General features: G+C 39.1%; 1 protein-coding gene across 2 annotated transcripts; it reads left to right on the forward strand.

The window, feature by feature from the left end:
- The first annotated feature begins 175 nt into the window (after positions 1-175).
- Positions 176-16,298, forward strand: LOC148361584 (UTP--glucose-1-phosphate uridylyltransferase-like). 2 transcript variants are annotated; one of them, XM_088342316.1, is made up of 10 exons: positions 176-353; positions 4,349-4,464; positions 5,216-5,323; positions 8,666-8,851; positions 9,074-9,207; positions 11,322-11,607; positions 14,219-14,416; positions 14,507-14,749; positions 14,851-14,955; positions 15,160-16,298. In XM_088342316.1, exons 2-10 carry the CDS (start codon positions 4,366-4,368, stop codon positions 15,265-15,267), a joined length of 1,467 nt encoding a protein of 488 aa, XP_088198442.1. In that variant the 5' UTR covers positions 176-353; positions 4,349-4,365; the 3' UTR covers positions 15,268-16,298. The 2 variants fall into 2 exon arrangements, with proteins under 2 accessions (XP_088198442.1, XP_088198441.1); XM_088342315.1 differs by lacking the exon at positions 176-353 and adding an exon at positions 1,917-2,056.
- The last annotated feature ends 666 nt before the right edge of the window (positions 16,299-16,964 follow it).

Genomic DNA, 16,964 nt, shown 5'->3' on the forward strand with positions numbered 1-16,964 from the left:
ATGTTTTATGTTTTCTGAAAACAGAATTGGCATTAATTTATCATTTACAGGGTACCAAGTGGCAACAACATGATTTATCAATTTAAATAGAAACGTATTGCTCGTAAAGTTAAAAAAATCCAGTACGCTTCCCATGATTGACAGAATAATCTGACAAATCAGATGAAGCGAGACAGTCACAGATTAGGCGGGGTCATCTCGTGAATGCTAAGCTAGTTGCTACTTGAGCTAGCTCTCAATAAGTGATGACAGGTCTATATTCGACCCGTTAAAGATAACTTTTGTGTTGCTCGATGAGTTTCTGGACATCTGCGGCTTTGCTTGGCTGAGGCTGACTCGCTTCTTGTTTTGAGGTAAGAAAGTGGTGCAAGCCCATGTGAGTCCACCTGTGTGTCTGTTTATGTTCAATAAAGAAATACAAGCTTTTAAATGTACTAATAAAAGCTGAGGTGCATACATTTTAATTTACCAATACGACGTAGGTTCTGCGTCATTATTTCGATTAAAGATTTTATCTATACAAAAAAATGTGTGTTTTTAAATTTCATAAGTCATTTCTATAAATTCGATTTAGACAATCCTATTATTAATAACACCAGACTTAAAAGTTTGAACTCTGACATTTGAGGCCAGTCTAAATGTCATCTTAAAGCTCACATTACAATGCACGAAGTTTGAATGTTCAGACACAAATATAAAATGGAACCAAGCAAATTCAAATTATGCCCTCAACTATCTTTTTAACGATAATGACATGTTTTCGCTTTATCTTGCATCTCTTATTAGTCTTGACACATTTAATGCATGGATGTACAATCACGACGTTCATTGGCATACACGTGAAAACAGTATGTTGGGTTAAAACCACTACTTAATATTAAAGGAACACTGGGTTTTATTTAGCGCCTCCAAGTGTTCAAAAATTCTCCATTCATCAAAAAACCCCAATATCGATTAGGAAAAAAAGTAAACCAAAACACATGAACAATATGAACCTACATTTTCAAAATCGGCATGGTTGGAGAAATTTGCATTAAATGACACAACATGAGCGTCACCTCGAGGGAGCTCACATAATTGTCCAACATATTTCTGCAACGTATGTTTACATAATGACAGAAAACTTAAATCAAAATAAAACGCACTTGTGGTTCGTATGAATTATTAATGTGCCTAAATTCCGTCTATCCTTTTATGCTCGATTCTACAGTATTCCTTTTCTTGTTACTCTTGGTAGTAAACGGCTTTGTTGTGACAAGTCTTACCATAGTAACAAAGTGCTGTCCCATTTGAACCCGTCAAAAAGTTAGCACATCCTTCACTAAAGCTTTAGAAAGGGCCACAACAATGGCAAATTGACGCTATCTAAGAAGTGGGTTGCTAGCGGCTTTGGGGAACATGTTGTAAAATGAACTTTGCTTTACTGATAATTGATTGTCAGCCTTCACAGCAAAGATCGTTTCAAGAAAAGTGATTAATATGCGAGGGGCATGCCACTATTCTCCATTTGTTTACTGGACTCACTCACTTAAACCCCTTTTCCATTACCCGGTTCTGGCCTTTCTCGCCTCTCCCCGGGTACATTTTCTATTATAGGCTGGTGCTGTTATTTGACATTATTTCAGCGTCATATTTGGCGCGAGTTTTCGGCTTAAATCTTCGACGTGAACCAGAATCACACTCACACTTAGACAAGCAACAATGGGTCAGCAGTGTCCCAAGGTGGCACACCATTCCATGGTCTGCATTGACGCACGAGACGTTTTAAGTCCCTTATCCGGGGTCTAGCGCCTCAACAGAGAGGGTACCCATAGCTGGGCTCCCAGGGACAAGGAACCAGTTACATTTTCATAATGGGAAACTAAAAAAGGCCTGCTGAGGCGAGGCGAGGAAGGCCAGAACCGTGTAGTAGAAAAGGGGCATTACTCACTCACTCCCCCACTCCCACCCTCAGTCACGCAGCCTGCCAGTCAGTCAGTGAGTAAGCTTGTGACAAGTGTGGATGTGTGAGCACTAAAATCGCTGTGTGACACCATGTCTACTCTAACGGTAGCAGGTGAGTTTATTTTCTCATCACTTTTTAAAAAATACTTCCATAGTCAACCTTAGCAAGTGGCTATCAGAACCCACCCCATTGTAAAGCGCTTTGGGAGGTCTTCATTGGCTTGAAAAGCGCTATATAAATGCAGACCATTTACCATTTACCATTGGTTTTACAAAGGCAGGTTTTGATTATATTAATCACAGATTATACAATTTAGGACAGACTGTTTTTCAGTCCACACTGCAAATGAGAAACTTCATGCATGAATTCAGAAAAATAGTTTAAAAAAGTCACAAACTGGCATGTGTTATATGGGGACATTTACCTGACATCATAGTAAATTGCAAATAGCAAAATAACCACATGTTGATAAAAAGCTTTAACTATACAGCAATTATGGACTGGTGCTCTTTATTTTTTAAACAATGCATGTTTCATAGAAGACGATACAGGTCTCTTAAAACAAGGACTAACAACCTCAGCGACAGTTTTCTCCCTACGGGCATAACCACCATAAATAAACAAGTCAAAAGATAGTGAGAAATATATATTTGGCCCATGTATAAAAAAATGTGTATTCATATTTTATTTCTTGACTTTTGGAAAAATGTTACTCCCAAAGATCTATATTTCTCCTTGCAATTTTGTTCTGATGTACTTACAACTAAGGCCAGTCTCCAAGCACTACCTTTTAAATGTTTGCCTATTCATCCTGACATTTTCTTTCATCTTAGTTTTCTCTTTTTATTATTTTATTGCGTGCTTATCCTTGAGTGACACGTCTAATGTAATTGTAAACAACTGTTACAACGTTATTATCAATAACAATAAAGACAATTCAAATAATTCTAATTATTAACTTATTACCGACAGTTTCAAATCAAAAGGACAAACATCCAAAAACAATGTTGACTCTGCATGCACTAAGTGCAGAGTTCAATAAACTTCCTGGGGGACGGACGCCTTATAGCTTAGATTTAGTAATGTACAATTTCTTTGAAATAATTAAAAAAAAATTCAATATGTAAGAAAATATTCAAATAAATTCATCTTTGAAATAAATTTTGAAAGTGCATTGTGAATTTTAAAGTGTTTTTGCTTTTACTACATCACCCATAGTCCGACAATGTCTAGGTGAGTATACAGTAGTGTACTCTACATTTTAAATGAATCCGTTTCTAAGATAAATGGAAGCGAAAACAGCAACATATATACATGAATAAATCCATAAATTAAAAAACTGCATTAAAATTATAAAAAGTATAAATACAAATGTGCAAATCAATTTCTAAATATGTAAGTTATGATATATTTTTAATCCATGTATAAAAGGCTGTGCAATAACACATGCAATATGTATTTAATGCAGAAGACTAAGCATGAAATGTGTCAGAAGAACAGAAAATTTAAGCACACACAAACTCACACCTTGATGGTTACAAGAATTTGTTTGAAGTAATTCAACAATATGACCATCCATCAAAAGTTTGGGTGACATTGGACAAGTAGGCTGATTTTTATTAGAAAATGCAATGAATTATCACCGATCTCTATTTTGGCCAAAACTCAAAGATGTATGTTACGAATCAGCCTTCCATTTAACCAGGCCTACAAAACCACTACATTTCGACATAATTTCAATTTAATCTTTCAGTATTGTAAATTTTTTTTTTGCCAATGATTTAACTTGCAAAACAATGCAGTTTGGAGTAGAATGCTCAATTTTTCAATGACTAATGAAATCTGTTTTTTGTTTGTAAGATGAAGGTTTGAAATAACTGTTCGATTCTCAAAAACCTATTAAAACAAGTAGCTTTAAAATGTATAACCACAAAGTAGTGGGTTTTTTACTGTACTGCCGTTTCAAATCATTTGGACAATGTACCACATGGCCCGCACTGGGCATTTGAGGTAACATTTTGAGCCCGAGTCCACGGCAGACCCGACCCGAATTTCGACCCGGGTCAGGTTTGAAATGTCAATCATTATGGTTCAGGTTTGGCCAGTCTTCTATTTTGCTGACTCTTTTCTTTTTTATTATCTACTTTACATGGTTCTTCTTTGTCTCTCTGCCTCTCTCCATTTCTCTTAAAGTGCCATGGTAGATTCTTAAGGATGTATTGCTGCTGTCAAAATGATAGACAGCCTTAAGATTTTCCTGTCCATTCTTTAAAAAAAATACATCAATGATGGGTCAAGCTTTTAACACCCGTGGGCCTGGGTGAGGCCAAGATTTTTTGACCTGATCTGATCTCTAGTCAGCCTGTATTTTGGTGCTTCAATTTTTGCACTTCCTTTGTGCAGACCTTGCAGCAGGAGCCATGACGGAGTTCCAAGAGAAGCTTCGGCAGCAGCACGAAGAGTCCATGTGCCGCGAGCTGGACGAACTCGTCACCACAGCAGGCGACGCACACGCACAGGTTAGAGGAAATGATAGTTCAAAGTTTATGGTGAAAATGATTGATCTTTTCATTTAATTTAAGTAGGCTGTTTGAGGAATTATCTTTCCCTAGTGAAAACACCAATGAAAAAATTTGCTCCATTTTTATAAGAAAGTATAGCCCAAAGGATGTTATCTGTCCAAGATATCTTGGCACTGCTATTGTAGCCTTCGGTGATGCACTTTTTACTTATTGCATTCTTATCATGTTTTGTATGGTTCTTTTATGTATATTTCATATGTTTTGTCTTTGTTTGCGACTTTATAATATGTTTTTTAACATACTATTCTATGAAAAACAACAGCAACCAGATGAGGAAGGTGCTGTATCCAAGTCAGATCAGGAGACTTCTCCTACTACTGGTAACCATGCAAACCAGAACTATCCGTTTCATGTGAGGGAGCAAAAGGTTTCCCCCCCAATAAAGGCCTGGAGAGTGATGGGCACTACCGGGTTGTACTTGCCCAAGACAAACCATAGGAACTAATGCCCCGAGCCGTGAACCGTAAATTAAAGTATTTATCCTTTTTTTTTTTTTTTATATATAATCAAAATTTTTAGCTTATTTTCTTTACCCGTTGTTTAAATACGACTGAAAACAGAAACTCTGGAACAAATGTGAGACTTGACACGTAATTCACTACTTTGTTTTCCCAACTCAAATTGTAACCTAAAAAGCTAATTTGCTTACGATCCGTCTGAGTGAGGGTACTTTTCTTTATGCTTTTAGAGCTGCAAGAAAGACTTTGAGGGATTCAAGAGGCTCTTCCAACGGTTCTTGCAAGTCAAAGGTCCTGCAGTGGACTGGGCCAAAATCAGCCGTCCACCTGAGGAAGCTGTGAGTATCTTCCTTCTCAACCATGTTTATAAATACAGACGCTCCCCAACATACAACCATTCGACTTATGTAAAACGATAGATACGAACATTTTTTTCGGGATGTCAAAAAATACCCGGACATTGCTGTAAGTTAGATTTTGTATTGTGTGCACCTTTTTCCGAGTACAGGACATTACTGTAGTGCTTATTTCCGCCGCGTGGCAATGTAAAAGGTCACCCAGCATCAACCCGAAGAAGAAATCCGGCTTTTATTTCCTTGTTCGTGTGTAAATATAGAGTACTACGTATACTCTACTGTATCTCTGGCGCGCTAAGAACTTTGACGTTTTCATTGTTTAATATCTCGTGCATCCATTCAATATAGTTGGTGTAAAGAAGAGGCGAGCCATTTCTTTTGAAATGAAATTGGAATAAGAAAGCTCGATGCGGTTGAGAAAATGGTCGGAACGCTTTATTTCTGTCACTTTTTACCATGGACAACCTCTTGAAGCGCATCTTCCAAAAGTAAGTTAAACTGAAATTTATCTTTATAGAGCATATCATTTTATAAAATGTTTATTTTTTTAGTACAAAACAATACAGGTTACTTATACAAGCCTTAAACATACTTATAAAAACGTTAAACATACAAAATATAGCACTGGAGCAACTTACAAACAAATTCAACTTACCAATGATCATCCGGGACCTATTTCGTCCATAAGTAGGGCAGCGTCTGTATACAGTTGACTTTTGATGGTAAACCGAACTTCATTTATATAGTGCTTTTCCCCTTAACAACATCTTCAAAGCATTTATAGTTCTCTAATAGCAATAACGCGCATATAGATAATGACATTTATAATGTAATTGGAGCCTTTTTTAATTTTCAATATTTTTAATTTGGTCTTTTATTTTTTCACACACCTAAAGAATTCCTCACAGGTTGCCTTTTACAGTGAAGTGGTCCCACAAGAAATACTTAATTAGCCTTCTTAGCATACCAATATAACTTGACACAACATCATACACAAACTTGAATCCTAGCAGACAATGACAATAGTTTGATAGTAAATGGGCACAGTTGATGGTGCTTAGACTACATTTTATGCACAATAGATGCGATTTGTAGCACAGGGTGTAACTTATATGTGATCGAATTAACTTACTTTATGTGTTCAGAGCACAATAAGAAACAATCCAGGACACAGAATACTTTAACATTTTTTCTCAACATATGCTTACTGCTATAAGAGAGTGCAGCTTTTGTCCCCACAGTCTTCAAGGTGCATTTGCTAACAGCATAGAAAATCTCTAATATAAAATGAAACTTAATCAGCGAATATATGACAAAAACGACTAGTAGGTATTCTACACCGGTATAGGTTATGTAACCGTTAGAATGTCAATTAAAACAAGTCAAAATATCGAAGACTCAAAATATGTAACATCTGCTCATGATTAGTTGGGTCGTTTGACTGTTCGATCCACCTTATATATCAGCTCGAAACGGAGATCACATTTGTTTAGTTGAGCCAAATGCTATTGTCCTCTTTGGTTCGACTCTCCTCAGTTCAAGAAAGAACGCGCCGTCACTTTAAACGCACACCCACACGTTCATGGAATAGCGGCAGCGCAAGTTAAGGTCAGCGCCAGGAATAGTCGTTGTCTGGGTGTTGAGCACGAGACCTTTGGACAACTGCTGGCCTTTGCACAGCAGCTATGTCGGAACGCGCATCAGGGTCAGAACACAACATGGCGACCTTGTGTGTTGTGTCACTGTCCATGTTGACTCCTTGCACCTGACCTTCACTCCTCTGGCGGTGTGTGCTTCTTATCATGTTTGTCATGTGAAGCCAGCCCTGTTGTCTTGGTTTTGGGGCGCTTAGCAAATAATGAGAACATGTAACCCATTTAAAACAGCCCAGCCAAATCTGACACGCAATGCCAGTAAACGAGTTCAAAGACCAAAAGTCAAAATATTAAAATAACAATTAAACCCAAAGCAGATTATATTATAATCTTTCAGAATTGGTAATGCTCTTTTTCTATTCTATTCTTTGACATTGCCGCACTGGCAGGAGAAAAACAAGAACTCAGAAAGCTGGTCAATTGCATAGACAAATCATCAACCCAGTATGGGATGGAAATCGGTACAGAAAAAAACTAAAGTAATGACCAAATCCCCCCTAGGTATCCCCACAAACATCACTATCAACCAACAAGAGCTTGAACCTGTCACCAACTTTAGATATCTTGGAGCTGACATATCAGCTGAGGGGCAGAACCAGAAATCAGGGCCACGAAAACTCAAACCACAGCCGCAATTGTCAAACCTAAAACCATCTGTAGAAAAAGAACATAGCATTGAACTCAAAGATCAGACTGATGCATTCGCTGGTTATTTCAATCTTTCTCTATGCTTGTGAGACATTGTCTCTTACAGCAAAGCTTTCTTACAGAAAATCCAGGCCATTGAGATGCAATACTACAGTAAACGTCTAGGACCAGCTACATAGCCAATGAGACAAACGAAACAGTGCGCAATACCATGAAGGGCTCTTTGGATCTTATGAAGAATTGTTGTCAACTGCATTGGTATGGTCACGTCACAAAATCATCAGGACTGGCCAAGGGAGCATGAGGAGATGAAGACCGAAAACTGGGCTGATAGCATCAAGAAAGAACTGGTGTCCGGTTTGCCAGGACCCCAAAACAGGCCAAGAACTAATTCACAGTGGAGAAAGCTGTACAGAGTTGCGACCTTAGTGGTGCCATGACGATCCAGGTGGTTAGGGATCGGCAAACCATGAACGCTCTTTTTCTAGCATGGTCTAAAATACATCTACTGATGCACCTGAACACATCATTAGTAATGTTTCCTGGATTCATGGGGTGTTTCAGGTCTCAAGACATTATTTACCGTCACCCAGGTTACCCAGCCGAGGGCGATCGACTCCGTGACATGTGGGCATTTGCCTGTTCCCAAGGTTCTCCTTTCCAGATTCAGAGCCATCTCAAAGCATAGGTCTTACTTAAGTCAAATGGACAAAGGGTCAGAGAAAAAGTGGATTGACTAAAAAATACAGTTAACTCACAGGTGAATCTAATGGTAAAATATTTATGATTTCTAGCAACACTACAGGTTGTGGTGCCTCCTACAACCCAGGACGTCAAGGGATTGGCTGATCTTTTTTTTTTTAAATCAAACAAGATAAATAAATTATAATAAGTACAATAATACTTGAAATGAGCTTCATTTTCTACCAACGTGGTAAGAATTTAGTTTTTTTCGAGTGCAGCCACCAAAGACTGTGTCCATGCTGGAGATACTTGTGATGAGTGCCCTTTTGTTGCCAAGGTGGTTGCATACGAGAAAATCGTGGCAGCTGACGTGCCGCTGGACGTAGCGTCATGCCTCAACAAGCTGGCGGTGGTCAAGCTCAACGGAGGCCTGGGCACCAGCATGGGCTGCAAAGGCCCCAAGAGTCTCATCAGCGTACGCAACGAAAACACCTTCCTCGACCTCACCGTCAAGCAGATTGAGGTTAGCCACTTCAATGCATCTATTCTTCTCCTGTTTCCTTCACTTTTACTTATTCTTGCATCTGTTTTACGCTCCTTTTTAATAATATCGTTCATCCACCAATTTGTATTATTATTATTATATTATCTTCCTCTTGTACTGTATATAATGCCAGATTCCTTTCGTCCAATTCCTCCTCTTTGTAACCCTTTGTCTCTTGTTTTTCTTGTGTGTAATTTGTAGCATTTAAACAAAACATACAATGCAGACGTTCCTTTGGTGCTGATGAACTCCTTCAACACAGACCAAGAAACAAAGAAAATTCTTCAGAAATACAAACATCACCGACTTAAGATACACACCTTCAACCAGAGCAGGTAGAATGGCACGCATGGGCATTATACTACATGCACACATTTTACATCTGCACATTGCTGTACTTAATCCATTGTGAAGACGCCAATAGACAATGCATTTATTTCTCTTTAACTTTTAACAATCACAATCTATTGCCTAACCCTAAACCTACCCCCAAAATTCATTTTAAACCTAAACAAAGAAAAATTCCCTCTTTTTAAGTACTGTATTAATTGTTTTATACCAGCGTTACCCCAGATTAGTGCATTGAAAAGGTCTTAAATTGTATACAAGTCTTAAATTTAACTCTCAAATGTCTTAATTTTTCCCAGTATTATTTGCGTGGTAGAGTTATTAACTGTATAACAAGTAACTAACAAAAGTGTGGAATGTTGTGTCGTAAAGTAATTTTTTTTCCCCCGACTTTATAGATTTCTGACCTGATAAATGCAATATGTCGATTGGCATATGTAAATTACCGCAATGCGGCATTACGTTAGAGCATTATGTACAGTCAGTCTATAACCTGCTTTCATCGTCTGAGTAACCTTGGGATGAGAAAGTGTGTGTTTACCACTTTGTGGTTGAGTGATTAAAAGTATAATTGGGTTCCGACTGTTCCAGGGAATGAGTGGGAGGGATTGCCCAGCTGACACCTGAACTCTGAGGTGCCACCGTCATCCGACACGGCGGGAAACCGGTAGCAGTCAGTCGCGGACCTCCGTTACGGGCAGTGGAATAGCGGCATTATAAACACGGCATTATTTTTTTTAGCAATAGGGTAATCTAACTTTATTTTTCCCGCTTTTACAACGCCTTTATCGTTACTGACGGTCAAAAGTGGTGGGTTACTTTGTCTCTTCTTGTGTGTAAAGAAGATGAGCAGAACATCCTCGGTCAGCCTATTGGACATTTATCTACGAACAACAGGCGAACATGAACACAGCTCTCATTTAACCAAATATGGCAGCCATCTACAATAACTTAAAACAATGCAGTATGCAAGTGATGACGTTACATGATGGAGAACATCCTACCGTAATATCACAAGTAAGAGCACTATTGTATTTACAATACGTAAAATCTCATTTGGGGAAACTATTAGGATACTTTCTCAGTTGTTCCTGCGTCTTAAAACACTAAATGTTCCAAAACTTCTGCTCCTCACTAAGAGAAGTTTTGTCTGCAATCTTAGATAGAGAAGATGGAGGGAGCAAAGATGATACTATGTTATCACCAGGTTAAAGTTTTTAAAGTAGGGTCAAATAGACTCAGTCAACCACTAAAAAATAATTTGACTATGTATTCTCAATGACCAAGCACTTGAACTATTTTTGAGGTTTGCAGGCATCCACTTGTCTTGAGGGGGCACCACGTTGGAGACCCCTGTTCTAATCAGCCTTGTTTAGGTTTTTGGTTTGGTACCATATTCAACTAGTTTCTCTTGTAAAATAAAAAATGCTAAAAGGGTAAGTCCTGAAACGCTCAAAGAACACAACATAAATACATCCAATCACATGAAGTCCACTTTCAAAATGACCAGATACACACATAATAATAATAATAATAATAATAATAATAATAATAATAATTTCCTTGTATTGTCATTCTGTGTAACAATGTACACAGAACGAAATGTCGATTGCACCTGACCCGTTGTAGCGAGCCGATGCAGCCGCAGCCAACAGAGGGCGCCGCCGACCACTTTTTAAGTCTTAGGAATGACTCGGCCGGGGCGCGAACCACCGACCTCCCAGTCTCAAAGCGGCGCCTTACCATCTAGGCTACTGAGCTGGTATACATACATACACAGTTATGTTTTCAAACCTTGTCGATGTGTTCTGAAGACATAATGCGTTCCCTAGCCATTACTCAAACCTTGACCATTACAAATGATTGCATAATCTGAAATTAAATTTGAACTTAAACTTGACAACCAGGTTTTAGCTCTAAAAGGGGTCTAAAAACATTAAGACAACCAAAATGGTCTATTAATAACTAAAGGTCCACACAGTAATAGTAAAATCATTTAATCGGGCCTAAAAAGTTAAAGAATTTTGTATGTACATAAAAACTGTTACACCCACCCCCTCATTTTTGAAGTGAAACAGGCATGTGGCACCTGTGTACCTAGGTACCCGCGTATCAACAAGGAGTCCCTCCTGCCCATTGCTAAGACTCTGGACAGCATGGAGGCATGGTACCCGCCAGGTCACGGGGACATCTATACCAGCTTGGCGAACTCAGGCTTGCTCCAGCAGCTTCTGGACGACGGCAAGGAGTACATCTTCGTGTCCAACATTGACAATCTTGGCGCCACTGTCGACCTGCACATCCTCAGACACCTCATCAGCCAACCCGCGGACCGGCGCTTCGAATTCATCATGGAGGTCACTGATAAGACACGCGCCGATGTCAAGGTGTGTCGTTTTTTAAAAGCCTGGCACGTGTTGCCTTCTGTAACTATTGTCTGTGGACAGTGGCATAGCAAGAATAGATTGAGCTTCCTAATGGCTAGTTTGAATAGAGGCTGGCACAGGGCATGACAAGAACCACTTTCGACTTGAAAATGGTGCTTGTAAATGCTACTACAAACATTTTTCTAAATCGGATTGTTTTTTATCTTTTGATAAGTTCATAGTTTAGTGGACACTCATAATAAAGACAGAAAACATCAATGAATTTTGAACTTGCAAGAAGAACAGGAGAGAGCTTGAACCTCAGAAGAGGAATTCCAACCTGATCTAAGACTACGTTCACACTGCATTGAAATCAGATTATTTTGCACTGATCCATCAAAGTACCCCTAAACGCTATATATGTTGTCCCAAATCCGATACATATCTGATCTTTTGGAAGACGACTGCTTTGTCAACGCTCCAGACTCATTTGTGCGACCCTCACATCATCGATAAGTGGCACACGTCACTATTCTGTGTTTAATGAGGCAGAAGGAAGTGGAGAAATCAACAAGCATGGCGGACGAAAACACAGAGTGTCATGAATTCACCAATTCATGGAAGATGAACACTTGAACTGCCATAGTCGCATCAAATACAACTGGATTTACAACATGTTGCTCGACGTCGCCGCTGTAAACAGGGAGTGGCGCTCACTGACAAAGCGATAGTATCCTCTAGTGCAGGGGTGTCAAACTCATTTTAACTCTGGGGCCACACGATAGAACAAACATTCTCTCGGGGGCCGGACTACTAGATCACAAAGAAAAAAATGAGAGAAAGAAATAAGAGAAAGAGCGGGAGAGAAAAAGAGAGAGGGTGGGACAAAGAAAGAGGGAAAGGGAGAAAGAGAGAGAAATAGAAAAGAGAGATAGACAGATTGAGAGAATGTGAGAAACAAGAGAGAAATAGAGATGGGGAGAGAAAGAGAAAGAAATCCAAAGAGAAATTTAAGTACATCGAAAGAGAGAAGGGGAAAGCGAGAGAGAGATACAGAGAAAAGGAAAAAATGAAGAGAGGGAAAAAAGAAGGTAAAAAGACACAGAGAGAGAAAGAGACAAACAGGAACACAGAAAGAGAAAAAGAGAGACAGAGAGAGATAGAAAGTGAGAGAAAAAGGGAGGCAGAGAGAGAAAGAGAAAAACAAGTACAGTGTTAATGAGAGGCACCTGGCTTTGGCAACATCAAGTGGACATATTACAACCTGCAGCTTGTTTTTCTCTTGCGTTGTCTCGCGGGCCGGATTCAATCCCTTAGCTGGCCGCCTGTTTGACATCCCTGCTCTAGTAGGAGTTACACAAAATTTACATTCAAATCACAAGCATTGAATGGCGGAAGCTAGGTTCTGGATTTAATAAATATTTGGGTGTACAACGCTCCGCCGTTAACATCCATGTGTACTTCAGCAAATACTGAGCGCATTGCATGTGACATCACGTGTCCTCTTCTGCGCATGGGAGACAGTTGTGGCCTTCAAGCAGGTGTTAAAGATCAGGGGATGGTGTTGTTGTAACCTGTGCAGTCCTTTGAGAATTTTTGTAATCAAGGGCTATATAAATACAAATAAATGTGACTTGACTTGTCTTAAATGACCTTCCCTGAGCCCTTTTTATTAAATCTCCTAGGTTGCAAAAGCAGATCCACCATAATGGGTGTGGAAATCAGAGAACAGCAACAAGATTAGCAGATAGTGACAATGATGTAAACGGTGCACAATACTATAACAACAGCGATGTATAACAGTCAACTTAACAAACGGGCATCCTATGCAATCTCCTTTGCAGGTTTCTAATATCAAAAACAGAATAAACGTATCAGCATTCAATCCAATATGATTTTCAATGTTGGCAGCTTTTGTAATATGGCAAAATATCATATCATGATTTTTATAATGATTATTCAAAAAAGTACCAATTTGAATTTAGAAAGAAGAAATTAGTGATGTCCTAAAGTCAATTTACACATTTCTGACTCTTTTCCTATCATGGTAAATATGTCTAACGCAAAATGTCTCATTAGACTGAATCCACAAAAACAAGCCCTTTTCTACAACGAAGAAAAAGCATAAATGCTCAAGTTTTCAACATATTTTAACTGAAAGACACTTCAGAAAATTGACCCAAAAAAGCTGTACAGTTCAAATGTAAACAATGCGTTAACAGAAGAGTAACTAATGGCTACAGGTTAATTTATCATTATTGCCCCTTTAGCCTTATAATATATATATACGGTTGTGTGGTTGGTTGGATACTTTCACCACTAGGGTTAATGGGGCACCATTACCTGTGGTGTGTTTTGGGCAAGTACCGACCGGTGGTGCCCATCCCTCTCCATTTCAACATATGTCAAACCAGGACTCTTTGCTTAAGACAAAACACATTTTTGTTTCACAGGTCCCTTGAAGGGGGAGTTAAGATGTCCTTACACCTTGGCAGTGTTTAAGTTAAAGAATACAATTTGCGCTTTGTGTGAAATATGTTGACCCTTTTAGAGGCTCTTGCTGTTGATGGGGGCCCAAGCAACCGCCCGGTTTGCCTAATTGGAAGCGAGTCTGACTAAGTGTGACTTCCAGGGCGGCACACTGATCCAGTACGAAGACCGCCTGAGGCTCCTGGAGATTGCTCAGGTTCCCAAAGCTCACGTCGACGAGTTTAAGTCTGTCACCAAGTTCAAGATCTTCAACACTAACAATTTGTGGATCTCACTGGGCGCCATTAAGAGATTGTTGGACAGCAATGCAATGGACATGGAGGTTATCGTCAATCCCAAGGTCAGGCTTGCACACATCATACAATCATGTTTCTAATTGGTCTAGTTACTAGTATACGATATCACTGAATGTTTTTTTTTGTCTTCTTAGACTTTGGAGGGCGGTCTGAATGTAATCCAGCTGGAGACGGCAGTTGGTGCAGGCATCAAGAGTTTCCGCAATGCCATGGGTGTCAACGTGCCTCGTTCTCGGTTTTTGCCAGTCAAGACGTCCTCTGACCTCCTACTGGTCATGTCCAACCTTTACAGCTTGGACGCAGGTTCGCTTACCATGAGCGAAAAGAGGGAATTTCAAACCACGCCCCACGTCAAGCTAGGGAGCTGCTTTACCAAGGTAAGCGCTTGTTGACATTTTTTCCCAAGTGCACTTACATTTATATTTGCAAGTTGCAGCTTAAACACTATGCTTATGATCTCTTTTGTTGTCACTTTTAGGTTCAAGAGTTCCTGTCCCGTTTTGACAACATCCCTGATATGTTGGAGTTGGACCACCTTACTGTCTCGGGAGATGTTACTTTTGGAAAAAACGTCTCACTTAAGGTACAGTTATGCAGAGACAACTAATCAAACAGAAATGCGGCTAAAAGCTTACCTTTACTGTAAATCACCGGATTTAGTGAAACTATCTCAAATGCTATTGCATTATATAAGCTTTCAAATTATTTTAACTGAAGCAGCAAAACTTAAAGTGTATATTTTTTTCCCTAAAAAGTGCTTCATGAGTTTATGAGTTCTTGTGCGCAGGGAACTGTAATCATCATCGCCAACCACGGCGACCGAATTGACATCCCCTCTGGAGCCATGTTGGAGAACAAGATTGTGTCAGGAAACCTGCGCATCTTAGACCACTAACCATAAGAGGACGGCAACAAAAACGACTGCAGAAAACCCAAAGTGCTCTTTCCGCAACGTCTGACCCACAAGCAAGATTTCTTCAACCCTTTTCCGTTCAATGGTCACCAAGTATGAAATTATTGTGTGTCTTTGAGGATAATAAATATGAACTTGGTTTGTTGTGCCTGAGGCTCCTCATGTTAAAATTTCAAAAAAAAAATAGTGTGTGGGTGCGCGTGCGTGCTTTCTGCTTTGCTGCTGTTATTTCAAGTTTTGATATTTTCTGCAACAAGATATCATTGATGAATGGTATAGTAGCTGTCCATACCACTTGTTTTTTATTGTAGTTCATTGTTAATGAAAAATGGTTAATTCTGGTTAATTCTTGTGTCAAAAAGTTAGTCATGGATGGCTACAGGCCTTTCCACATGTTATTCACATTCATTTTTTAGTTGATTGATGAACAAGAATAGTGGAAGATAAATTTATTATACCAGTGTTTTTCAACGAGTGTGCCAGGGCACACTAGTGTACCGTGAGACATTGTCTAGTGTGCCGCTGGAATTTACCCAATTTTATCTTTCTAAAAAATCAGGCCATTATTCAGTATTTTTGCAATTTTCAGACGAGGAACTGTAATAGTCATCCATATCATTAGGTGGCAGTAGATTTTTATATACTAATTATATGCTCACGAGGTAGCACACTACATTTAATAACTTAATTTGTTTAACAAAGTGGTTTAAGATTGCACTGTAAAAAATAAAAACATAAAGCACATCATTCTTTTTTATTTTAAGTATTATTTTCTTTTTATATAATAATTATCTGCTTAGAGGTAGCACAGTGAAATATTTGACAAAACTTCATTTTTAAACGTTTTCGACAGACGTGTGGCTCTGAACTTTTTTACAAATAAAAGTGTACCTTGGTTGAAAAAGGGTTGAAAAACACTGAGTTATACGATTAAAATGTCTATCCATGTTATATATTTGGACTGGTGTAAAATGACAGCCCTGTTGGATATTAAAAAAATGTTGTGCGAGTCATTCTTTGTTGTGGCACACTGATTTACAAGGAAATTTGAAAGTGGCACTCCACACCAAAAAGGTTGCTGACCCCCGGTGTATGCAGTTGAACAATTTTTGGGGGGGATTATTAGTACTTTTTTGTTAAATTCATCTCATCTTGCCCATTTCGGCTCTATCCCATATCTTCACCTCAGTTCCTGGTAGCAGGCAGACGACATTGTAGATTGCAATCATTAATAAATTGTGTAATTGGCAGAGGTTGCGAGGTGTGTAATCTATTTCAATATGGATCCAGATCCTGGTCCTGTTCACGACGTCCAAGAAGAAAGCATGATATTTCGCAAATAATCGTTTTTAATCTTTTTGGCAAGTTCAGCCTCCTGGTCCTTAGTGCCTTACCATTGTTACTGTGTTGTGTCATCTAGGTGATTTTCAGGTAAGTCTCCAAACAATATGTGACCTTACGAGTTTTTCCCTTGCCCTCATGTAGGTTTTAGATCAGGGATAGTGTAACGATAGTCAGTAGTCTGTAACATTCTGTTGTATCTGCAGCACTTTGAGACTTTCTGTGATTAAGGGCTATACCAGGGGTAGCGAACAAGTTTGACACAAAGAGCCGACATTTTTAACTGTGAGAGTTAAAGAGCCACACCACGCACTGACCTGCCATGACAGACAAACACA

Source organism: Urocampus carinirostris, chromosome 8 (genome assembly GCF_059441175.1).
Source record: "Urocampus carinirostris isolate Australia breed hairy pipefish chromosome 8, RoL_Ucar_1.0, whole genome shotgun sequence".
Classification (NCBI taxonomy): domain Eukaryota; kingdom Metazoa; phylum Chordata; class Actinopteri; order Syngnathiformes; family Syngnathidae; genus Urocampus; species Urocampus carinirostris.